The 25,384-nt window shown below is 46.6% G+C and overlaps 1 protein-coding gene across 2 annotated transcripts in view; it reads right to left on the bottom strand.

Moving 5' to 3' along the window:
• LOC144138330 (cytochrome P450 6B5-like) overlaps window positions 1–25,384 on the bottom strand; it is a 31,739-nt gene extending 6,355 nt beyond the window's left edge. The window contains exons 1-11 of one of the 2 annotated variants that reach the window (XM_077670559.1): window positions 25,129–25,384; window positions 21,131–21,227; window positions 19,690–19,742; window positions 16,562–16,658; window positions 15,327–15,452; window positions 13,392–13,638; window positions 10,469–10,599; window positions 7,393–7,489; window positions 5,446–5,506; window positions 4,579–4,687; window positions 3,498–3,586 (exon numbers count right to left, since the gene is read on the bottom strand). In XM_077670559.1, the coding sequence (XP_077526685.1) occupies window positions 3,498–3,586; window positions 4,579–4,687; window positions 5,446–5,506; window positions 7,393–7,489; window positions 10,469–10,599; window positions 13,392–13,638; window positions 15,327–15,452; window positions 16,562–16,658; window positions 19,690–19,742; window positions 21,131–21,227; window positions 25,129–25,199 (1,178 nt within the window). In that variant the 5' untranslated portion in view covers window positions 25,200–25,384. The remainder of the gene's footprint in view (window positions 1–3,497; window positions 3,587–4,578; window positions 4,688–5,445; window positions 5,507–7,392; window positions 7,490–10,468; window positions 10,600–13,391; window positions 13,639–15,326; window positions 15,453–16,561; window positions 16,659–19,689; window positions 19,743–21,130; window positions 21,228–25,128) is intronic. The other variant, XM_077670557.1, reaches the window with a different exon arrangement.

Here is a 25,384-nt window from a genome sequence, read left to right as displayed (position 1 = left end):
GCCCGGGCTGTGGAAGCGTGCGCCGTACTGAACTGATGGTACCACCCATACTTCTTTACAGTCGAACCTAGTTATAACGAAGTAGTATCGGGCAGCAACATTCCGACATTCGTTGAAACAGTAGAAGTAAAAATTGGCTCTAACAAATCGCAAATCGGGCTCACGAAAAAATGCTTGATGCAAAAATGCATTTTTTAGGCTTCTGACCCCCTATGAGCAACGTGACCCTTAAGTTCTCCTTGTATTTTAAGCTCAATGAGCGACAACATGACTACGTGAAATTACAACAGAACATAGTTCATTGACGAAACAGGCCTGCGTCCTTATTTATATGGTGAAGGATGGGATCTCCGTCCGGTGGCTGCTCAGAGCACCGAGTAGGATGAAGTTTTCCACAGTGTCCATGAACAAAATGGCCTTTATACCTCTGCAGTTTCGGATGACGGGAGCTTTTTTGATCTAGCTTCTCGGACTCTTGGTCAAGTATTTCTTCGTTACATCCGATATCGCGCACATGTTTAATGGTTTCAGTTCGGTTATAAAAGAATAAGTGCCATTAAAATAAAACGTGAACAGATAAAGTTCGCATTTAGTTCGGTATAGGCGATAATTCACTATATGAGTGTTCGTTATAACGAGGTTCAACTCTATTTAAGTTTATTTTATTTCGGCTCACTCAAACGTCTACTTAGTACTCCTCCTGTGGCTTATGTTTTCAAGTTTCTCGAATAAACTAGTTAGTTAACTCTTTCGTGCTTCTATGTTAGCATGTTGGCTGTGTACCATGATCATTTGGACGGTGTTGCTTGAAATTCAGTTGCCTTTATTTTCAAATACTGCAATTCACAGGGTCTGTTGGGATGTCAAGCCGACGACGTCTTCGTTACTGGCGAGGATGTGTTCATTGTCAGGCACAGGTGGTGTTAGTGGTGGAGGGTCTGGGTCAATTGCTTCGAGCATTGTTATGGAATCAGTAAAGTATGTGGAGACGTATTATCGGTTTTCGAAAGCTATAGTTCGAAGAAGTGACGACAATGGCGGATTTCGCTGCGCGTGTAAGCTTTGGGTTTGCTGCGTTTTGCGGTACCTTACTTCAGCTAAGCTGTACTTCCATAGAGAACCATGAGAATTTGACTCTAGCGCTTTCAAACAAGTACCACACAATTCGCATGCCTAGGCATTGCCTAGAAGCTCTCGCTCCATTGTCCAAGGATACGTACACTATAAGAAATCGCCGCAGGTGGACTACACGGCAACACTCCACACAGACAAATCACCGTAGTCAAATGTGCGAAATTGCTGAATGACGAGGCCAGGCATTCATTACATTAGAAAAGTATACTCTGCACTGAGACAACATCCCACATGCATGCACGCCTTTCGCTGTTGTCCCAGCGCAGATTCCTTTTTTCTCTCTAATTGTGTGCTTCGTTCTTGTCATTCGCAAAATTCGCACATTTTATTACGTCGATTGTTCACTCAGGGGTGTCGTAGTGAGACCCACATGCGGAGATTTTTTAAAGGGTAGACATTCCACTTGAGTGCATTCTTATGAGACGTACGCCGCTATGAAACACATCACACCCAGTGAAAACACCGGCAAACTCACTTGTGTGGAAATTCTGCCATGCATATGTTTAGTGTTGACATGTGGTTACATAACGTTGAGCCTAATGACGACACAGAAAACGTGCACCGTTGTCGACGGTTTCAAAGTCACACGCCTCAAGGTATTGGCAAAGACCACCGTGCGTGAGCTGTAGCCTATGAGCCAAAGTGGCCTCGGGTGATAGGTGCTTAATTGAAAACAGCGTCTCTGAGTTCGTTTCGCGTTCATTGCTAAATGACCTTACTTTTGCTAAACTCGAATATTCTGCTTTTTCTCTCAGCTTGTCGGCATTTCAGAAGCCGTTTCACTGCAACGCTGCAAGCTGCTCATTTTAAGGAAATCATCGTACTAGCGAACACTAAACACAGACAAAGGTAAAAGAGGCGACGAAACACACGCTAGAACTTCAACTCAGTTTATGCGACAGAAGCACGAAAAAAGGCTATATGTACCTAAATGGTGGAAAGGGTGAAAAAGCAGCGAACACAAACAAAATAAAATAAAATAGTATCGCACTCGTCACACTTGCTCATATCACAAAGCCACCTCACAGTGTCCGCCAATATCACTCGGCGTAAATTAAACCTACACGTGTGTGCGGCTATCACCCCTCACCCGCGCACAACCTGCTTCCCCTCTCCAAAAAACCGATTTTCTTTGCGGACAGTGCCAAGGATGGTGAACTGACGCATCTTTCCCCTTCTCTGCCTATCATGAAGGCCTCAAAAATTTCTCGGTCTGTCTGCGAGGAATATCTGTACAGGATGCGCGTCTGCAGAAAATCTGGAGTGCAATCCTTACGCCTCCGGCAATGATCAGCCTGGTGGCCAGCCCCCATCTGCGTGTTCACAGCCGCTTGGTGCTCTTTCAGCCTTACATTAAGGCACCTGCCTGTTTGACCGACGTAGCATTTTTTGAGCGACAGGGGGATCCTGTAGACTACGCCCGTCGCACAATCCACAAACCTACTTTTGTGCTTCGTGTCACAGCGGCGCTTTGTGCAAGGGTTGTTCGCTTTACGCAGCATCTTGGAGAGCTTCTCAGGTGACGCCTTTGTTGTTCATTTTAATTGGAGTTTTTACTGTCTATACATAAAACCCTCCCAACCTAGAAAAAAACACAAGAAACCTTTCTTTTTAGGGTGTTTTGTCCCTTAAACAGCAATTAGGAGGGCGTTTCTCGTTTTTTACTTGGTTGTAAGGGTGTTGGGCGTAAACAATTGTTACCCTTAAAGGTGTAAATTATTGTACAGTTACAAACGCAGGAAGGTAGCTTTTGTGCTCGATAAGCCATTTAATGCTTTTGCGAGAACAAAATAGGCGGATACGCTCATCTGATTTCAACGATGTTTGCTTTATTGAAAACGCATTGTATAAAGTAGTGTATTGTGTCTAGAAGTGCGGGAACAGGAAGTGTGGAAAGTATTACCCGGACATTTACCCAGCGCCACCATTCCTACACTCGGATCACACGGAAGATTTACTCCACACGATGTAGTACTGCACACAAAATCCCGATAAGAAACATGGTTAAGTAACGCGGTCAGGCGGGACAATAAGAAGAGACCACACAGGGATAGCGCTAATCCTGTTTCACCGTTCGAACCAACTAGCCCACATTTATGCGTTCCCAATAAGAACATAACACCAGACAACAAATCCACAGCATAATGGGAGGTCAGCCTGCTCAACCCGCACCTAGCTCGCCAGAAATAGCTCGCGAACCGCGCAACGAGAGCAACACGTCGGTCAACGAAATCCCCGGACTAGAGGGCCCGGTCATCGCGATTCATCAATAAGAAGCCCATCACACCGAAGCTTCTCCCTTTCTCTCAACGTATTATGACCGATAGCAGAGCATCGGTCATAATGTTAAGACTCGTACTCACGCAACAACTGGAGAGTACATCCGGAGCGTCTCGAATATTGTCTGCGTTGTGTAAGGCAGATCCTTAATGGCGTCGTAGGAGAAGCCACCCTGAAGCAGCCAAAGTTGGGTTGTCAGGACACTAAGCATGTTCATCCTTCGCCCATACGAAACACAACAAGCTACCGAAAGGGAAGCTCCAATGAGGTGACAAAATACCACCATAAAAAGCCAAAGCCGGGACAACACAGAAAGAGGATGCGGCCGTCTGTTCCCTGTTCTCCCATGAATGGTACTGTGAATAAAATGTTCTTTAAAGCGAAGGTACTGTGAACACAATTTTCTTTTGAAATGTTCTTTAAAGCAATAAATGTTCTTTAAAGGCTTGCAGGCATGCCAGAGGAGCGCTACTTCATGGTTTAGGGGTTTAGTTCATTTGTGGGCTCACCATCTTGAAAGGTACTTTTACAGTAAGGGTTGGTTTATCCACATAGCTTAACTCGAAGGCACTCGCAGCTGCCCTTTATTTCTGAAGTATTTTTTATAGAGTTCTGCACTTCAACAACATTTATAGGGGAGATAACGTCAGATAAACTGTGTTTCCCAGGACTTTTTTATGTCACTACAAGCTGGAGACACACGCTGCAAGCAGGGAGGACATATCGAACACAATCCAAAGACCAGCTTTTACTGTAACCTAATTTTTATCTTGCGTTAGGTTGTCCCATTCATGTATGTTGAACAATTCGAATGTCGGTTCCTGCAAAATGAATAATAAAGCGGCAGTGGAAGTGGGGAATCGACATGATTACCACTGATTTTCCATCAAGAGGGAGGTTGAATAATTGTTGCTTCCCTCTCATTTCCATTCATCGATTATCCTTACATTTTAGGTTAAGTAGGCAAGTCACGGGAAAAAGTAGGCAAATCACGGGAATTTGTTCGTAATAAAGCACAGAATACACCTCTGCGGCGAATGCCTGAAAAGGACAAATTCAGGTAAGAAAAGGCCAATTTCAATGTCCCCCACAAGTGCTGCGCATGTAATACATTGTACATATAGCGGTGTTGTTTGATAACATTTAAATTTGAAATAGACCCACGTGTTTCTCATAGGCCGCCATAACTTCTTGCCGCACTCTCTCCTGGACATCCGGGTACTTGGCCAAGCAGAAGATGCAGCTCGCGCTACTGGCGGACACAGTTTCGAATCTGCGTAGAATTTCCGCGATATTCAGAAACTGAGGTGCTCAACATTTATATTCAAGATGGTTTTAATTCACTTCAAGTGGGATATATACGTTGGAACAGTGAGAGGAGAAAAGTTCTGAGACAAACCAACACAGTGTAATGAATCAATAAAAACCCTAGAACGACCCGTCAAAATTTGTTGAGAGTTGAAGAGGCGTTTATCACATACACAGCCAAACTATCGACATTTTTTTACGATACCGTTAAGGCGTACAGGTCATCTCAGCATACCAAATGCACTCCCGCTTTGAGACACTCCTCAGCAGGGCACTGGAGAAGAAAGTACAAAATCAACATAACAAGGAGAAAATACCCGGAGATGAAATACACTGATTATGTGACATAGTTGTGGAGAACAACAAAAGTGTATTACTTATACTTATGAACTGACATTACGATCCGCCGGTAATGTATAGTAACGAGAATTGAAATTGCGATTAGGGCATTGAAATTGCGATTTGAAGCAAATAATGCTTAGCGCTAAAATCTACATGTTAAAACTTCGACTTCTGGTGGTTCTAACCATTGCATCTAAAGCGGCACTTTTCCCGTATAAAAATTAAGTACCATGATCACAAGTTTTGAGGTTGTTCAAGCTAGGTTGTTTTATTCCCAGGAACACAGCTTTTCAACCTCCTGCTGAGCTTATAATACTTCTGATATTGTTAGATTCGTTGATAAATCCCCGTACAGCATACGAGATAAAAAGCTAGACTTACCCTGCGACAAGAACAGTAGCAGCATTCGACGCAACATCTTTATAGTGCATCAAGAGGTTGCCTGCGCAGAAAAGATAATACGGTCCTGAAGCCGTGTGTAAATTTTTTCGATTGTTTCCGGTGCCAGTGCGTTGGTGTTACAGAATCAGCTCTAAGTTCAGCCTCATGTAAGGGAGTTTGATGGACTTCGAACCCATAATTTCATGTTCGCCAAGAACAGACGTACCTATCGTCAGCAAGCACTGGGTTCGAGTACTTAAAAACGAAATTTCCGTCGTTGCATTGTTGTATTTAAAGATTTACTTTCGTCATTCGCTTTCCAATTTCCTTTACGAGACAACGTTTGATTTAGGCATCATTAATGAATCGCCGAAATTGGAACAGCGTGCTCTGTGTCCCACAACTCGGCTAATATGATCTTAGTAAACGGTCTACAATCTGCCGCCAACGTTGACGGCTGTGTGATGGACAGCTGGCAGCTGTTAGTGCGCCTACCCACTATTTTGTTGCGGTGCTAAAAGCGATGTATGTGTGCGAAGTGAGTCGAAAACATGACATCCTTTTCGCTACCGTATAGAGTTCCAAGCAGCTGTACCACCTGCCAGGTATACAACCCCAGATCAGTAAATTTCCTTCATGCGTTCTACCCCATTTCTCCTCCCTTTGATGATTTACCAAGAAAATTCCTTTCCCTTCATAGCTTCTTTATCTAAGGTTCCCTTTTTTTGCGCGGAAATCTGTAATTTACTATTTTTTCGTGCAATACGTATTCCGTGCAAATCAAAGCCGCCTTCATCTAACGAGAAACTTGATTGAAACGCGAAGTTTTCTGCCATGCAACCTAGCTGAGCCAAAGTCAAAGTCCATAATCCAAACTGCTTCGACCGTGTTGAGGTGGCGCAATCGGATAGACGTCGGCTTCATAACGCAAGGTACCCTTGTTGTATTGCCACCACGGGAAGCATTTTTAAATCAACGCTTTACTACTTTCATCCGGCGATTTCATGGAGGATGAGCATAGTGACCTTTTGACGCGAGACACAGACCCGGCGACACAGCCTTCGAAGCGCATCGCTTGATTCGCGGGGCCCGCTGTCGGCGCTGCGCACAAGCCCACGTTTCCAGTCATTCTGCGGCGAACGAGCAGCGGTCGTTTACACCGCTGTGGCCGAGGCAGCCGACCACCCGCGCAGCCTCCCATGCGTGCGGCGCTGGGTCGTCTCGGACAACGTGATTCGTCTCGCGCCCGACGAAGAGAAACGGTGCGTTCGCAGTGAATGAACGCCACGTTCGCCGCATTCTCCCCGGCGAACGCTGCGTTCGCCCGGCCTCCTTCTGTGAGGGCTGCACGGAACCGAACGGCTTCAAGACGTGATCGGCAATACAGTAAATCAATGGTTAACCAAGTGAAACCAAGGCTCAACCAGACCAAGCCAAGCTTTTACTTTGCATATCTAAGGTTAGTTGAGCTAAGCCGAAGCCATTTTTTCTTAGTTGCTTGGTGATCCTCTGCTCGTCATTATCATCGTTCTGTGAAACCCATTGTGCAAAGCTCCCTTCCCTGCATTGCCTTTTGTTGACGGCACTGTCGCCATCAGTGCTGCATGGAAAGCTCCACTTTAATATCTTTCAAATTCACAAAAAACTGCTAATAATACGAACACGTTTCTCTGATAGTGTAAGATCGCGCATTATGCGTAACATGGCGGCCGGCACAAAAGCTTACATTATGAGCGACCATTATTTGCACGTTTGCCTCGTCGTGAATTGTGCGCACTTTGGAAATTATTAATGGCTGCGCTGCACCGCAGCTTTTGATTAACAGTGGAAAGCTCACTTACAACCGCGTCCTATGTATTTACAATGGGGCACTAGATATAAAATTACTTCGAAGGCCTTCTGAAGGCCTATGAAACGGTGTGTAGCATAGGCATAAATTTGAGCTACCTTCGTCATCTTTGCGGGCACGAAGATCGGGTTGATCAAGGAGCTCCTTTGGAACCTTTGCCTCCAGGAGACTTTGAATGACGTCAGGACGTGCCAGCTTGGGAAAGAATAGAGTGAATTGCTGTACAAAAATTTGTTTTGTTATAGTCTAACAACCACTCTTTATCGTCACTTCTACCGAGGTTTCATCAAGAATACAATAAGAAATCTTTTTTTCTGTTTCACAAACCGTTTTAACAGAACGTCAGAGGTTGGTGAATGTAGAATTGAAGGAAATCAGCTCACAGTGCAAAAATAATGGCAACCAATAGGCAGTGACACCGCGCGTACATGAGATCTGAGTACGCATGTCTCGATTACGGCACACCTATTCAAAACTTGATAAGGAAGTTTTATGCACTAGAAGCTCTAATATGGGGTGGTGTTGTCCAATGGGTAACAAACCAATGTCAATTTCGCAAAAGAAGGGTGGACGAAAAGAACAAAATGCCATGATCAGGAAGGCCTTCAAACAGGCACTAGGCATACCCGTCACTACCTCGAATGAACGGTTCGAGGCACTGGGCTGGAACAATACCCTAGATGAGCTGATCGAAGCTCAGAGGATCGCACAACTGGAAAGGCCCTCCAACAGCCCGACTGGGCGACACATTTTAAGCTCCCTTAGCATCCACTATGAATCTCGAGCTGGAGCTAAATTGGACATCCCACCTGAGCTCAGGGGAGCATATACGTCCCGCCACTGCCCAAGAACATGCACCCCGTACACAACGCAGAACGCAGACGCCCAAGAGCACAGGCGCTGCAAAGAAGGTTTCAGAGGTCTGAGGACGGGGTTTACGTGGACGCCGCTGACTATGACGATCGTGACGCCATGGCCGTAGCCATGGTAAATCGACGGGGCGATTCAGTTGCTTCAGGCACGATCGTCACGACGTCGCCTGAAGTTGGAGAGGAGGCGGCCATTGCCCTCGCAATGACGGCATCCGACAAATACAAATTTTTAGTGAGCGACTCCAAGTCGGCCCTCCTTAATTTCTCGAGAGGGTGCGTGTCGTCGGAAGCGCTTAAAATCCTGCTGGCCGGTTTCTGCTCTGCAGCGATCGGGTCAGAGGGGTTCAAATAGTCTGGGCGCCTGCCCACTGCGGTCTCCCGGGGAACGAGAACGCGCACGCCGCGGCTCGAGGTCTAACCAACCGAGCCGACGCCGACGATTCCACCGTCGACGCGCACTCATTCCGCCGGTCGAGGCGGGACAGGCTGGTATCTTATCGGGACATACTAGATCATTACAGCCTTGAAAGAGCGAGATACCCTGCACCACACAGAACTTTAACTAAGTGGCAATCGGTGGCTTGGCGTTTGCTCCAGACCAACGCGTTCCCTAACCCTGTAGCCTACAGCCCCTGTTACCCGGGGCTGTACACAGGTGAATGCAAAATTTGTAAAGGCAGAGCGGACCTCCAGCACATGGTTTGGTCGTGTCCCATCAAGAGTAAACAGGTACAGCAGAAAGGACGCCCTTCTTAGACATTAGAACCATGGAGCAGTGGGAGACCGCGCTGCTCAGCTCCGATCCCGAAGTGCAAGTCGAACTCGTCCGGATGGCTGAAGACGCCGCTGGGGTCTAAGGACTCCTGGCTGCCGCCTAAAAGGGGGAAGAGGACCAAGGAGGATCTCCAACCTCTTCCTTTTCTCAACGGGCACACAATAAAGTTGTTCTCTCTCTCTCTCTCTCTCTCTCTCTCTCTCTCTCTCTCTCTCTCTCTCTCTCTCTCTCTCTCTCTCTCTCTCTCTAAGCCTCAAAACCCTCAAGCGAATTTTCAAAATTCGGCCACCAATATAGTTTGCAACAAATTGATCAATCATAAACCAGTCTTTTCTTGGGGATTGTTGCTCGCGTTTATCATTACTTGTTGTGTAGCAGGAACATGTAATGTAACGTAAAGCGGCCGGTTTCAGTTCGGAAGGTACACCCAAGCATTCCAAGTACTCTTTCCCTAGAAAGTGGTTTCCTAAGTAACATGAATTTAAAATCATAGTTCTGTGCTTACGTAGAGGAAAACTATCTAAGGCAAGCATGGGGCGGCATTATTTAAAGACGTAATTTTTGCAATGTCTTTTCCAGTGCCCATTTCCAGACAATGTTTTATTTGCGCATCATTTCCAAGTTGCACACTGACCCCCATTCGACGAATTAAACTGAACAAATATGGTAAATGGATGCACGCAGTGGTATTTAGTTTGCAACAGTTGGTGACATTTTTCTTGTAACGCGTGGGAAAATGAAGTTCACATCCATGTCCTTAACGAAATATCCATATAATGTGGGCAACGGCCCGTCGGAAAGAATTGTGCTTTTGATTTTTTGCATTAGGTATTTGGTTAGTGTATAACGCTTTCCGTGTTTTTAGTTCCAGTTTCATTTATCTTGTTGTTAAAGGACTATTGACCGTGCAGGGAGACTGATATAAACAACTTTTCCATTTTTATCCATATGGAGCCGAGAACTGATCCTCGACCTCACATGATTTCCTATATGCACGTCTTTAATATTCCTTAGCAACATTGTTGAGGGATACCAAGTCCCGGCTTATGTAAGCGTGGAGTGGCATTTTGCCACCGCATCTTATTGAACTCCGTCCACAGTGACATCGCAATATTCTACCGCATGTTCAGTCCCTCCGATCTTTTCTAATTCGCCTTCCGCTCAATTTCTCCGGTCATCACGCCACTAACGACACAACCTTCTTTTTTGGAACATCCTGTGCCTTTTGGGAAGTACGCAGGTAATGCGCGTAGAGGAGCTCCACACCTTTGACTACGTGAAAGCTTTCATCTGCTACCTAAACAACCAAACTCATGTAGACATAATAGTGCGAAAACCTAACATAGATTTGCAAAGACACATCACACAGGACCAACGCTTCTTTTGTGTTTTACCTTTTTAACCCTACGTCAAATTTTCGCGATGTCATTTCTTGCTTAGCCGAGTACAAACTTGCCCAGCACGTTTTGCAGAAGTATAAAAAATGCAGACACCGCAACCACACTGAGCAAGGGGCCGAGATCTTACACTGGGGTCCCTGGCGCGGAGTGCTACGATGGGCTTGGCTTTCTGTGTGAGCACAGTAACAGGCTCGGCCGCGAACGTCGATTCCAGCAGGCACGTGAGGTGTACGAGGCCCTTGATTCCCGAGAAGAACTCTGCGCAAGCAATTCGATTAAAGGGACACTGAAGTGATTTGTAAACATTGCGGGATTACTAGCGCAAATTGTAGTTCGGAGTCCGTAGGCATTGTTTCGACCACTCTGGCCGCGTTTACGCGAATTTATTTAGTAGAAAAATCAATTCGAAAATGCTGTCCTCCTCTCTTTACGCTCGCCCATTTTCTGTGGCGTTTTCGTGTGACGTCAGCAGGAGATGAGCTGGAAAATGGCTGCGCTACTGCACGGTTCGCCGACCAGCCGACCTACCGATCGAGTCAGTCGGCCCAGCGTTTCGTCCGCCGGCCGCCGACGGGTCGTCGCTATTCGCTCGCTCAATTGAAACTAAGCGACAACACCTTTGTGAATGAAAGAATGTGCCTTTCCTTACTTTGTTAGTTTGTACACTGTGTCAAACTCAGAGTCCGGGTCGCTCCACACAAGCGCTGCACAAGTGCACATGCGACGCTTCGCTGACTTCACGCCTGTAGGAAAATCTAAGGCCAATTGAAGGCGGGAGAAGAGTCAGCGAAGTCAATATAGGTACTAAGAAAAGAAAATCACCTGAAACTTTTACCGTACAGCGCAAAACTAGGGAGCAGGAAGCACGTTTTGCGCTGGGTAAACAAGCACAGCGGTCAGCAGCACGACCGCACATGTGCGAACGCTTTTCCGTCAAAGAAATGCAATTGCTAGACGTGAGATATTGTGGAAGTTTGGGGGACACTTACTGCAGGAGTGATATACAACAAATAGTCACATAAAGTACTTAAAATGCTTAAAATAAATAAAAGTGTAAACTGGTCATACATTATAACCCTTATATATCCATTCAACCCAGTGCCGGTTCGTGGCCTAGCGGTCTGAGGCGCTGGAACTTGTTTTGAAAGGCGCAAGTTCGATTCCCCGAGGGTACATGTATTTTTTTTTTTGTAAGTTGATTTTTTCTTATGCGGCCGATGTTTTCTGAACTGAGCACCATTTTTGGGCCGTAACGTTCACTGCTCCACGAGCGAGATCGCAGAAGGCGCGCATACTGACAATGACGCGCTAGCGAGTTCTCGTTGGCGTGCTGTTGCCACAAGCACCGACTGCTTGCGGGCAGTGGGCCCAGGCCTGAATCAGCACACCCTTGGCCTGGTGCGAACTAGCTTTTTACGAACAAACATAAGTGAGGCAAGCTCCGAATATGCGGGAAAAGCGCATGGCATTTGAGAGTCTGCGGTGACGCGGAGGGCGTTCATCCACTGCGTAGGCCTCGTCTGGTGATTTCTACGATTCCAAGCCGCCCTGGGAGGTTTATCTTAGACATCTGACAGCCGACAACATGGCAGAAGCGCGGTACGGCGATAATTGAGAAATCGAGAATGCCTATCCAACAACGCCATCAGATGTCAAGCATGTTTTACAGAACCGAAACCGAAACCGAAACTTTTGATTGCTAACCTTGGGCATCGTCCAATCACGGTGCCCCCCCTCCTGACGTCAGCGCCTTTAGTTGGTGCGGCCGCCGCAAACCGCGCATAGTAGTTTTTCTTCTTTCGTGCTTTGTAAAATAATTACCGATTTGTCAACCGGATAAACGATGAATAGTGTGTTAATTTGAGCCAGTCTACACAGTGCAAGCAAAAACGGGAGCTTGACAAATTCACTTCAGTGTCCCTTTGAGGTTATAAAGAAAGCCATTGCGCGGACAAAACAGCCCCACTTGAAAGGCCAGTGCGTACCATAGCGGATGGTTCTGCGCAGAGTTTGTAGAAATGTATCGTGTGAAGTTAAACATACGTACACCACAGAATGGAACAAAGACAAGAAAGATCACGTAACAAGCGCTGAAACCGTCTGTGGACTTGCTTGCTTTTGTTTCCTGGGCGCTGCAACTATATCTGCCAAATCCTGCGGCACGCGAAGTTGTTAACTTGCAAAACCAGTTCTAAGTATTTTATATATCCAAAATGCCCAGATTGCATCGTTTCGCCATTTTGAAGAAACGTGACAATCCTTAAAGATAAGGTGCGTATTGATACGAGAAGATGATCAAGTGCGGAATATTGCCAGCCACATCCACATCTACTTCCGGCGATGAAGCGAACTGGAGTACGTGGCTTTGCTCAATCCGTAATAACCGCCTTGTAAACACCTCATTCACTTTCAACCATACCTCATCTATCTTTTTTGCGCCACATAACAATATTACATATAGCTTAACGGCTCTCGAAAACCTGATTGAAACACTTTTGTAAACCTTGCTAGTGCTGATTCTTGCTAGTGCGTCTCTCTTCCCATGACATTGCGCTATGGCGGGCGCCCTCCCTCGGCGGCCAGTGCATGGCGCTAGAGCCTGCTCCGGGATCTGGGTGGCCGCGCTATAACAAAACGTTTTTGTCTCTACCCAGCAATCCTGTGTGTTTTCAGTGTGAGATGTAAAGCTCGCACCACTGTCCTTATGGAACCTAGAGCTCGCTCCACTGTCCTTCAAATTCGACCCAGAAAATCCCCAAAATAGCTAACCCTTAACATAGCAAATCCCACCAGAGAATCAGCTTCGCTCTACTTCCTTTTTCGCAGTGCGAAAGGCCTATTAACTTCTTCTTTGCAGTGTTCCTTCCTCGCAACCTTTTTCGTGCTTCCCCCGTTCACCCTCGTCTGTGTCGCCAAAACTGCCATCAACCGAGCTGGCATCTTCCGTTATCGTCACAGCTAAGCACCCTCTCTTCCTCTCCGTCTTTAGCGCTCACAAGTTTCTAGAATGCCTCGGTAATATTGTTTATATGGACATTGTAATTACTCACGTCCAGCCCTTTGGTAAACACTCTCCACTACATTGAGCATCATAGAACGACTGGCCGTGGCAAAGTACTCGTCGTTCGGCTTGTGCTGTACGTCGAGGGTGAGGCCGCAAGCCGTCTCGGCGACGATGTCAAAGGCGAGTGCACCCAGGAGCGGAAAGACGTCTGCTTCCCCGTCAGTGGCCTCTCGGCACCGCGTATCCAGAAGGTCCAGGAAGCGATCGACGGCTTCGCTCATTCCAGACACCATCTGCCATCGTGCGATGAACAACACAGTTTTTGTCGCTGGTTGTGAAGTATGTATGCTTCAAAAAACCCTTTGTCTTTAGATACGTATACCACCATGTGTTCCAATCCCTGACATCGTTACTACCTACACCTCACTATGTTGGGAGGGGAGTAGTGAGTATACGCTCAAGATCCCGCTGAAAAGTACTGGCTCTGGCTGTGTCTTTGAGGGGGCCCGCGTGTGCGCGGGTCCAACATGACGACTTTGCCTCGAATTTAAATCTGAGATTTGCGCACGTTCACAATGATCACCCTGTCTCTCTGCTTTTCCTGGCCGGGGCTGCCAACAAGCAAGACAAAGGCGTAGGAAAGCGAGTTGCTGGTAGCGTTGTCGTGCTGGCTGTAAGGAGATCCCGCAAAATCTATTTTCGCCAGCAGGGTGGAGACACAGCTCGAGACGCCTGGTGCCTTTACATGATATGCGACTCGGTTCAAGTTATTTATCACCTGTTTTAGGTGATTAGGATTGCAAATCAGTGTGGACATAGGTGACTGCAGCTAAGCCATGTTTGTTAGGCAGAGGCTGCTAAGCCAATACGCTCCTGAGGTATATGTGTAGGTTACCAGCTAAAGACGCAAGAATTAGCAAAAAGCCACGCTCATTTCTCCTGGGCTGCAGCATGGGCGCATGGTCCACCATCTACCTGTAGCTCCACTGAACACAATCGCTTCCGAATTTGCTTACAGTGAAGCCAGAAAATACAGAGAATTTCGAATTATGCTTATCGTAAGTCACACAGAACCTGTAGCAAAGCCGAAAAGCCATTCATGAACGTCGTCGTCATCATTGATGCAGATAGAAAATAAAGCCGACACAATCGTAAAAACTTTTCCCTGGGAACTTAAGTTTTGCTTGCCTTCTTTCAAGGTGAAAGGCTGGCGTTAATTATCAACGAATTGTTTCCGCTACATCACATTTCCGTGTTTTTTGTGTTTCGGTATATCGTGGCGTAGATTACTTCAGCAAGCAAACTGGCACATGTCACATGCTCAGCTTACCTAGAATCAGAGTTCTGCGTGGCTGGCATGTGCCTGTTCTGCTCACGTGCCATCACGTTCAGGTGTCACGCGGCACGCGCTATTCTATAGATTTTACGTTTGCATATCGCAATTTTGTGAAGTTGGAATATTTAAACTCCCGATTCTTCCCAGGCCCCAAAGTTGGTACCTCCCACGAAGAAAAACCAACAACAACTTTAGTTCCACCACTAGCAGCGTGCGTAGACAGCGGAGTGACAGCGTGCGAAAAGTCATACTGTGGAAACTCGGGTTAACATACCATGCGAACTCAATTGTCTTTTCTATGTACTGTTTACAGCGGCGGCTTTTATCTTGACCGGACAACAAAGGCAGTTTTGCGCCCGATGGCACGAACAACGCTTCGCCGTAAAAAAAAAAATTACAGCCACTGATTAAACGAGGGTCCGCTTCCAGGAACTCTGTCGTGCCTAGACATACATGTCAATCTTTTTGTCCTTCGAATGCATTCAAGGATATGTCTTTTTGTTTCACCCTGTTATCAGATGAGCAGGCTGATTAGCCTAGGTGCGAATTTGTCTGGCGCAGAACGAGGTCGTTCACAGTCTTATCACTGGGACCCTCGTCTCAGGGTGGTCACTTCCCTGACAGATTACTGCGATTTTGGCTTACGGGTCGCAGTTTTGATGCCGTGAACGCCATGGAGATGGAGCGCCTGGCGAATTTCCAGTGGTGTCCCTTAGCGAAGGAGACGGACTTGCGGATTTCCGGGTTCTCGTTCATCATCCGCCACACTTCCTGGCATTGGAGAGTAAGAGGAAATTGTAGGGTCTCTTCGTGCACACATGCAATTTTCGCTTAAATTCACAACCTTTCGGAACCACAAAGGCAACTGTTGGAAACCGACCGACGATTTGTGTCTCTTGATGATTGAGGCTAACTAGCAAGTAATCCGTTTGAGTCTGCCTTAGAGCTGGGCATTCGTAGCGCCTGAATAATGTGTTTCTAACCTTCCAGCTTATTTTGATGTTGGAGTACTCGGTAAATGGTATTTCTTTCTTCCTTTCTTCTTTTCCTTCTTTGTTTATTTTTCTTTATTCCTTCCTTCCTTCCTTCCTTCCTTCCTTCCTTCCTTCCTTCCTTCCTTTCCTTCTTTCATTCTTTCTTTCTTTCTTTCTTTCTTTCAAAATAATTACAGAATTGTCTTAGGTGGCATGGCAAAAGGCAAAACCATGCCTGACTGGGCCATGTCACCCTATAGCTGTAGCGGCATGGAAGGGTACAGTTTGCAATTTTGTTACAAAACAAGAATAATTAGAAATAGCTGCGGAGCATAAATAACAAACTGTATCCCATCAGGTAGACAAATTATTTTTTTGTACATGACGTTTCCCAAATAATGAAATTAGAATTGTGAATATTGTGTACATGAACTGATAAGGGGTAAATGGCGCAACTGAAGACGGCGGGCAGGAAGGATGCGCACGGATATGTGCGTCACATGTGTCGTCTAGTCAATAAACCAGTCGTTGAAAGTTAGCGCTACGTTCGCGTTCCTCCGAGTCCGTCGTCTTTGGTTGCGCTATTCGCCGCTTAAAGATGCTTGAAGCCCGTGCTTTTTAATGGGGAATTCCGTTAACAGAAGCATGTTGACGGTGCACCTCCAAAGGTAGTAGTAGCAGGGAATGCTCCAGAAAGGGGTCTCCACTGGCAGCCATCCCCGAAGTTACCGTTGTGCATTCACTCATCGTTGCCTAACGATATTTCGCTACGATTCTGTACAAACTGACGATGATTTATTCCAAGCGTGTACAGTTGCCTGAGTGATGTGAAGGGATCATTATAGCTTGTATGTTTGCCCGAAATGGAGTCGTGTGGTATCAGTGAAGCAATTTACGTGCACTCACCCCTCGGTCCGTGAACAATCCGAAGTCGGCAATGAAGACACGGCGGAGCAACTCCAGGTCTTTTGTCATCAGGAAGGGGGCGTCTCCGTGAAACAGCCTGCAATTGCCAAGAAGTGTGTTGTATTTTAATTCCTAAGATTGATATGTCTTGAATGTTTCAGGCGGGATAATTTGTCACTCTGGCATGAAAATTTATCTTCCCTCATTAAAGAAGAACCAACGCAATTAAGAAGACCCCAGAGTGACCAGAGGAACTCTTTCCCGCACGCCTCGCAAATGCACATGATTGCTCCTATCTGTACAGTTAAGTCTGCCAATTCTGCGCCCCCCCCCCCAACACTCTCCACCACATAGTGTGTTAGTGCAAGGGTGTGAAGGAACTCCCGGAGGTCCTGGTGCCATCGACGGAGCAGTGGGAGGCCCTGCTGTGCAGCGAGGTTTTGCATAACCAGCGTGGCCTGGTGATACCGGCCAGACAAGCAGCTGAGGGCCACGGCATCCAGGGCTAGGAACGCCGCCCTTCCTAGATGATCAACGCTACTACAGTGATGATCATCCAGCGCTCAATTTTCCTCTTGTAAGAATTAATAAACGTTTATTCCTCTTGTCCTCGTTACATTCGTGTTATTGCCTTTAAATATGCTGGAAAGAACCTCCGGACACTTTTTTCAAGTTTTTCTAACGTTAAAGAGACTTTGGAACACTGCCGATAAACGCTTTCCCTATTTCCTTCGCGCCTGGAAGCACTGCGAAAGCTATACATTTATCGCCAGCTTGGAGGGGCACTGGGTGGTTTGGTCGTCGCAGTAGATGCACCTTCTGTTTCTGCTTCTCTTTCCTGGAGTTTCTTATGTGGCTATCGAATGAGTTTATTTCTGACAAGGCAGAACGCCGGCCAATAGTCGCTACACCACTGTAATGGCGTCATTGGAGACTCGAAGAAAGCCAAGACCGGGAAAGAGAGAAAATTCATGCTATTAAGTTTCTAGGTCACCTGGGCGGAAACAGAGGAGTACATTTTAGACGTGGCACTTTGTGACTCCTTATTCTAAGTACTGAGTGTGTTTGTTGACAATGTTCTGAAAGCATTTAGGATATAAGAAAAGACAAAGAAATTGTTGCGGTGTACCTTAAAACGCTTTTAAATACCTTTTCTAAGTACCCCCATTTCTTCTACTGAGATGCTTCGAATCTTTCCAGTACCCCTGTCACACGGGCACTTTCAATCGCAATTTAGTCGATCTGGATCGAGCTCAATCCGGATCGGGCGCTGCTACACGACAATTTCAACCTCTATAGAGCCGGATCCCGCGCGACCTCAATCGTGGTTCCCCAAGCGCGATAGAGGCTTCCAAGCGCAATCGAATGAAAGCGGCGATACTCTCGTCCCCGCTGTGTAATGGCACAGAAGGTGACAACGTCAACTAACGCCACAAAGTGTGAAATAACCTGACCCAAATAAGCGTGACTTGACCCATTTAAATATTTACGTATACCTACGTCCGCGCGAAGTTACCAGATGCCGGCCGTGAAGTACATTTTTAGCGCCAGCTGGCGTACATGAGAGCAACCGATGCAACTTTTTCATCGGGACTGAAACGTGCCGTGTAGCAGCAGCAGTGCTGGCTGTTGGTCGAGCTCGCTCGAAAACTCAATCGCGATTCACTTCAATCGCGATTGAAAGTGCCCATGTGAGAGGGGTATAAGAAATGTTCACCTTTCTGCATGCTTCACTTTAATTGAGAGATTCCTCGGAGTATGTTATCTTCTTCCCGCGTTCACCGAAGTCCTGAACTTTTTTGTATACGTATCCGCTGTCATATAAGCAGCATGACGGCCAAAATACAGGCGGCCCGGACTGCATATAGGCTCCAGTGAACAATGTACCACTCCCTGGGGCCCCCCTGTCCGGTTTAGAATGCTCATTAAAAGTATTTCCTCTCTCTCCTTCAATCTATCTCCCTCCCTCCCTCTATTTCACTCACTCTGTTGCGACTGCCGGCCTTTTTCATTGCAGTATACGCTTTCAACGCATTCAATAACCACTCGAATTGAAGTCAGAACAAAAGCAATGTGGGAACTAAAAAGGTAATCTGCTGTGGCAAAAAAACCACGAAGTAGCGATCTCTTCATTCCATGACTACTGCTTTCGTGGAACTTCCAGGCACTGTTCAAAGAGCGAAAGCGTTATATTAGCAATACTTTATATTTACTTATAATATACTTTACGCTTTATAAAGCCTACCCAATTTCTGTTTAAATTATCAGCTTATGTTTGGAACATACTTGTAAATTTCCCGGATAGCCGCCAGAATTACAGCAGCGCATCCACCGGCAAGCAGGCTCGTATTTTCTATTAAATGCACACTGCAACACATCCGATAAACGCTTTCACCATTTCCTTGTCTGGAAGCATTGTAAAAGCTATAGTTATCGCAGCATGGACCTACGCTGCGTGCCTTGCTCGTCTTGCATTTCTGCTTTGATTTTGCGGCAATTTTTTGAAGTGGCTACCGAGAGCGTTTATTTCCGCAACTGAAACGAAGCCGGCCAAGAGCCGCTACACCGCTGTAATAACGCCATTCGCGCGCTCGAAAAACGTCAAGGCCGGGAGAAAGATGGAAATTTTTTGGGAAAGTTTCCCAGTTATGTCATGGGCATAGAGCACCAATTTTTGGATGAGATAGTTTGTGGCCCTCCCACTACCCCGCCCTTCTAAGTACAAAATGCCTTTATTGAGTACGTTCTAGAAGCATTTAGGAATTAGAAAAGGTTGAAAAAATTGTCGCATGGTCTTTTTAAGGACCCTAAATTCAGTGTAATTTCTATGTATAAAAATCAGGCAGCACACCTTTGTTGACCGCAGACCAGAGAACTGTCCTTTCACATAAACAACTCCTGCGTGTTGTTCTTGTGGTTATATAACTATTACTTTATGCTTTCTTGCAGAGGAAAATCTCACACCAATGCCTTTTCATATATGTTAGAGGAGCACTGAACATATTTTTATTTAAAAATGGTGCGATTTCAATTGCTACGGACCTGTACAGCATAATTGTTAACCCAAATTCGTGAGTGCACTTTCTTTTCATAAACATGATGGTTACATGGCGGTTACATGGTCTTACCCGTAGACGTCGCCATAAGTCTTCGACCAGTCATCCAGGACCTTCACGGTGTCCTGAAAGCAGTGTCACCAGAAAAGGAAATGGGCTTCTAAAGCAGGAATAGCTGGCGAACACAAGTGAAATGATTTCTTGCACTAGCTTGTTCTACGCGCCTCTTTTTTATCATTATGGAAGATTTCATTCACTGCTATGCGGCGTTTGGATGCTAGTTGTAGTTAATTTCTAGGCGGCGTGGTTTCGCGAACCACAGCCGGTTGGTTCGATGCCAGCGACCAAGGCCTTTTTAGTGATCACAATCAAAATATTGTGAGCGTGAAATTGGCAAAGGAGAGGTTTTGCTACGGGAAGCGGCCAATATCCCTTTTAAGCTTCGTTGACGTTTAGACATTGTGCGCGTTCATGATCATCTCATTTCATCTTCCTTCTCGTCGGTTGGTCATCATCTCCGCTGCTCGAACGGTTGCTGTCCTTTTGTGTCCGTGCTCGGCGCTCGCAAATAAAGCGGACCTCAAGCGTTCCCGTCGACTCTCTCAAGTGGTGAAGGTGCGGGGTATTAGTAGTCCTCGAGCGAAGAAATTTCCGGGGGGTGCAATTAACAAATCACCGTCAACATTGTCGTCTGGAGCTACGGAGATTACGGTTTCTTCGCCAGGAGACAGGGTAAAGTCGGAAGTACAGGTCAAGCGGAGCTCTGGATCGTCAGCGACACTAGCAAGGTCTGTTTCGGTGATGTCAATCATCGTCTTTCCACAGGAGATAACAGCAGATGCGGATCGCAAAAAGTCCCATTCTAAAATGATTTGATGAGGGCATGGAGAGAGTATCGCAAACTGAATGTGATGACGAATGCCGTTGATGATCACACGTGCTGTACAATGTCCTGAGGGTTGAAGCATAGGGGGACGGTTGAAGCCGAGGGTTGAAGCCGAGGGGGAGTAATAGTGTGAGCGTGAAATTGGCAAAGGAGAGGTTTTGCAACGGGAAGCGGCCAATATCCCTTTTATGCTTCGTTGGTCGTTTAGACATTGTGCGCGTTCATGATCATCTCATTTCATCTTCCTTCTCGTCGGTTGATCATCATCTCCGCTGCTCGAACGGTTGCTGTCCTTTTGTGTCCGTGCTCGGCGCTCGCAAATAAAGCGGACCTCAAACGTTCCCGTCGACTCTCTCAATATATTTATTTTTCGTGAACGCGCATGTGCGTGTGTGGGTACATCCATATCAGCTTAGAAAAAAAATGCCTTTAACCATACTTTATGAATCGTTTCGTTTCAGCTCTGTTGCCGTTTCATTGCGTAAGCAGCCGAAATTTACATTTTTTTTCGTTTAGTTGGGCTCTTATACCATGAAGCTTCCCATGCCCGAGAGAAATCTCGATGTATTGGGGCTCAAGTCTTGCCGCCAAACAGCTTTTGCAGCGTATCAATCGAGCAGCGCTTACCCCATTCCACAGCTGGTAGAAGTTTCCTGATATCAAATTCGCCTCGGGACCCGGAATGCCCAGGTCCTTAAAAACTCTAAACGTCTTCTGGCGCCATCTGGAAAGAAAGGAGGAGTAGTGCATCAAGCACCTGGCCTGATAAACACAACTGACAATGTCGACGTATTGAAAAATTTTAAAAACCAAAAGCCAACACCTTTTAACGAAGGTAATTTCGTCCTTTCGCTTTGCAGTCCACCAAAACCGGACAACCCTTCTCGTCAGAGTTTCCGTCGTCTATACTGGCAAAGTAGATCAGCTAAGGAGCTGAATAGAGGTAACTCTTTCGTCGGCGTCGTTTACGGAACGGGTTTTTCAACAAGATAAAAAATAGGAGATGCCTATTCTATCCGGTCATCGTGAAATTCAGGGCATCCGTACGATAAGAACCCGGGCAGCTCGGCCGCTCTCCATTCGAGAGTTGTAGCAGAGCGTAAAACCGATCCCGCTACGGTAACCGGTAAGCTACCGGCGCTACAGCGCGTGCGCAGAAGCGCGAAAACGGGTTGTGCGCATGTGCGGGTGTACCGGGTGCCGTACCAGGACAGGCTCTCCCCTCTGCTGTAACACTCTATTATCACAGCAAGGACAGCTAAGCACCGCAGCTCCAGTTATGTAGGGTCCTCCGCGATTAAATTGGCGCGAATGCCGTGAAGCCAACCAATAAAAGACGCAATAGAAAAGGTACTGCATTTAGAGTGCCTCGATAGCTCAACAGCGGTGGCTAAGTGAGTGGTCATACTAAGTTTCTTGACCGAATAGTCTACGGGTAGCCCCAGAACTACCTTGAACTGATGTCCAAGAGTTGTATACAGAAGAGTACAGAGGAAAGCGCAAAGGAGTACAGAGGAGTTTTTTTATGTACTCTTAAAGGGGTAACCATTTTCTGTACCGGAGAAACAGTACCACACGCACAACGATGGTTTCTCACTCAACGAGGCACTCAAAGGAGCCATGAAGACAAAATACAAGTTGGGTTTATTAGAAAGACTGCTTAGTCCCGATAACAATGATACCAATATCATCGCAATCTTCGAACAAATAACGGAGATAATAAAGAAAACGTGTGAAGCAGTCGCGACCCCCCTAGCCAATTTCCCGCAACTTTTCTATGACGTCACGGAACCTTGTTTCTGCGATTGGCGGCCGCCTAACTGACCTGTCGCGACGACACATGACTGGACGTCTGTAATGGGGCCTCTAGTTTCATTCGATCGCATCACTTGAATGCTAACGTGCAGTTAACGCACTGAAAATTGTTTTATTGTTGGCCCGTATGACGTCATTCTTGCCCATAACACGTCACTGTGGCGCAAAATTTGAAAGTTTTTAGTATTTCTTGCTTTTTTTTCGTTAAAAAAACATCTTTTGTGGGTGTAATGGAGCTGAGTGAGATACTGAATCCTAGTTGTTTCAAATTAAACGAAGTTGTATTTTCTCTTCATGGCTCCTTGAAGGGTTTCGCCTTCAAGCTAACCGAAATAATTGGCGCAGTTAGCACCAGTGGTGTAAGGCTGAACAAACAGCAGAGCTGGCGGGCCTTATGCCTTTTTCAAAGACCCGTCTGATACACCATCACCATCAGCAGCAGCAGCAGCCCACTAGGTTCACTGCAGGACGAATACCTCTCCCGTCGACCTCCAACCGCTCCAGTCCCGCGCCGCTCGAGTTCATTCTTTGCCTCCGCATTTCTTTATTTCATTCCTCCATCGAGTAATTGGCCTTCCTCTGTTCCTAGACCGGTCTCCCGGTACCCACTCTCACCACGGTAGCCCACCAATTCTCATTTCGTCTCATTACGGGACCAGCTCAAGTCCATTTCTTTTTCTTTATTAGAGCTATGACATTTTCTACTCTACTTTGTTCTCTGACCCAGGAAGCTCGTTTTCTGTCTCCAAGTGTTACTCCGATCATTATTTGTTCCGTGGCCTGTTGAGCGGACCTAAATTTGCTTTCAAGATTTTTAGTAAGGTGCCAAGTTTCGGCTCCCTATGTCATCCTTTCACATTTGTTTCTGAACATGCGGCTGAACGTTCTCCATAAGTGGCAGTCCCCAAATCATTTCGTCCGCAGGCTTTCATGTCTCCCTCAAAGTGAACCGTGTTAGCACGCCGACGTCCGCTATACGAACTCAGAAGGAATGCTGTGGAACCGGGCTGCGATGATACCTCACTCGGATAGACGCCGATTTCATAACGCGGGGGATCCAGGTGTGATTCTAACCACGGGAAGAGTTTTTTTTTTCTACAAATGGCTGCATATGTTATTGCTCCCCACCGCTGCCAGCCCGAACTCATCGTGCCTTTGAGGTGGACCACTGGTCAGGTTGCCGATTTCACGGCGTAAAGGTACCGGGTTCGATTCCTGGGACCTCCCTAACCACATTTTTTTCGTGAGGCTTCAGTGTTTCCTCTCACCGCCGGACGGATTTATGTCGGCCTAGACAGCTGTGCTATGAAACTAAACGTTGGCTCCTGCTATCGGATCAAGCCCCGCCCCAAAAGCAACATCAAAACCCCCAAGCCTTGGTGAAGTGGCCCAAGCACCACGGCCCGCGCCATTTCCCTTATGATGATGTCTCACTGCTCAGCGGTTTGGTGAACTCCTGGCGTCGCGCTTCTACTTGTCTACGGTCCCTCGTTCACCCGTATCAATGGTGCCTCGACATGAATTGAAGCTTGTAAAAAATTGTAGTGCCGAATTGTTTATTCTATGGCTGTATTACCCAGTTACACTATTTCGGTTTCATTGGGTTGCTCCCATTCACGAAACAAAATCTCCAAGCACACCTGACCACTTCGTATGGGCTGGAACTATGAAAGCATGATGAGAGAGAGAGAGAGAAAGACTTTATTTATGGCCAGCAGGGAGTGGGAGGTCGGGATGCGCAGAGCCTCCACATCCCACCCACGTTCACAACGCATGATTGTCCAGTTTAACGGGTGAGACGCCGTGACTCCGCTTCACGTTGTCAAAATGCGTTGTAATCTTCCCACTTGAGACGCTCTGTTTTTCGATTTGGCTTAAAGCGGTCTTGTGGTGCGGCTCTGCCATTTAATCGGGAAGTTAACGACGATGGTGGATTTCGCTGGCTGTATGTTCGCTCGCATGGCTGCTTTCTTCCGCTCCCTCGACCTGCAACCCTCTTGCTTAGATGTCCACCTTCCGGTAATACCTAGTACAATTAGGCTCGCGTTGTGGAACGCCTGGGGCTATGGAACAACTCGCGCTACAAAACATTCTCGCCTCATCCATCTGCGTCCAAAGATTTTTGTGGACGGACATAGGTTGGGGTAGCCTAAGTGCGACCGCATGTGGGCATGCAAACAGGCACAGGAGGTAAACAGGTTCGCCGTAAGAAGTCCATAATAGACATGCCATACGGACTTGTTTTATCGAACAGGACTGTCGTACACGACTGCTGAACCATCATTGCACCCGTTCTTACGAGATTGACCTATTATATGCACAGCATCGACTGCGCGATCGTCGAGGAAATGTCGGATGATAGTTTTCTTTGAAATTAGAATAATCATGTCGAAAGTTGCACGAAATAGCTCACATAGTCAGCTTTGTATTTATGGATTAAAATTTCAATATCAAGACGCTGCCCTATTCTATTATCAGTGCGTGCAAAATGGAACGTATCCCCATAACCGCAAGCACCGAAAAGGTTTGCCTGAAATGGATGTCCTATAATTCATTTGGTACGTACGACCAATTGATCTAGGTTGGACTTCTTGACAGACATAATGACAAATTGTTCGGAAGACTCATATAAAGAAGCTATTCGTGCGTTCAATTATTTGCACTATCTTTTAGTCAAGCTTCTTATTCGTCTATTTTGATTGCCAAGGGCTTGGCCGGTAAAGCTGCTTATGGTTCAAATTTTCCATTGTTCCTCCTTCTTCCCAGTTGATTGAGCGCTTTTTCTACCGTATTAGAAACCAAGAACTCACCTCCAAAAAGTCGCAACAGCAATCACAATTGCCGCAATAGCGACAATCAACTGGAGAGCGATGGCGACCATGGTTGACTGGTGGGATAAGTAGAGACCGCAGCTACGAGCTGGCTACGAGCCGCAATAAGCCGTACCTTTGTTGACGCGAGGAGACCGCGTCGGTCGCGCATTTCTTTTTTGTTACGGAGCACTCAAACAATAACAAACATCGTGCGGCGCCCACATATCTCTGACCGGGATAACAAACCTTGGAT

The sequence above is a fragment of the Haemaphysalis longicornis genome, unplaced genomic scaffold (genome assembly GCF_048455015.1).
Source record: "Haemaphysalis longicornis isolate Haplotype H1 unplaced genomic scaffold, Haemaphysalis longicornis Haplotype H1 scaffold_5, whole genome shotgun sequence".
Classification (NCBI taxonomy): Eukaryota; Metazoa; Arthropoda; class Arachnida; order Ixodida; family Ixodidae; genus Haemaphysalis; species Haemaphysalis longicornis.
Note: the sequence above shows the minus strand (reverse complement) of the source record. Positions and strands in the feature narration are given on the sequence as shown.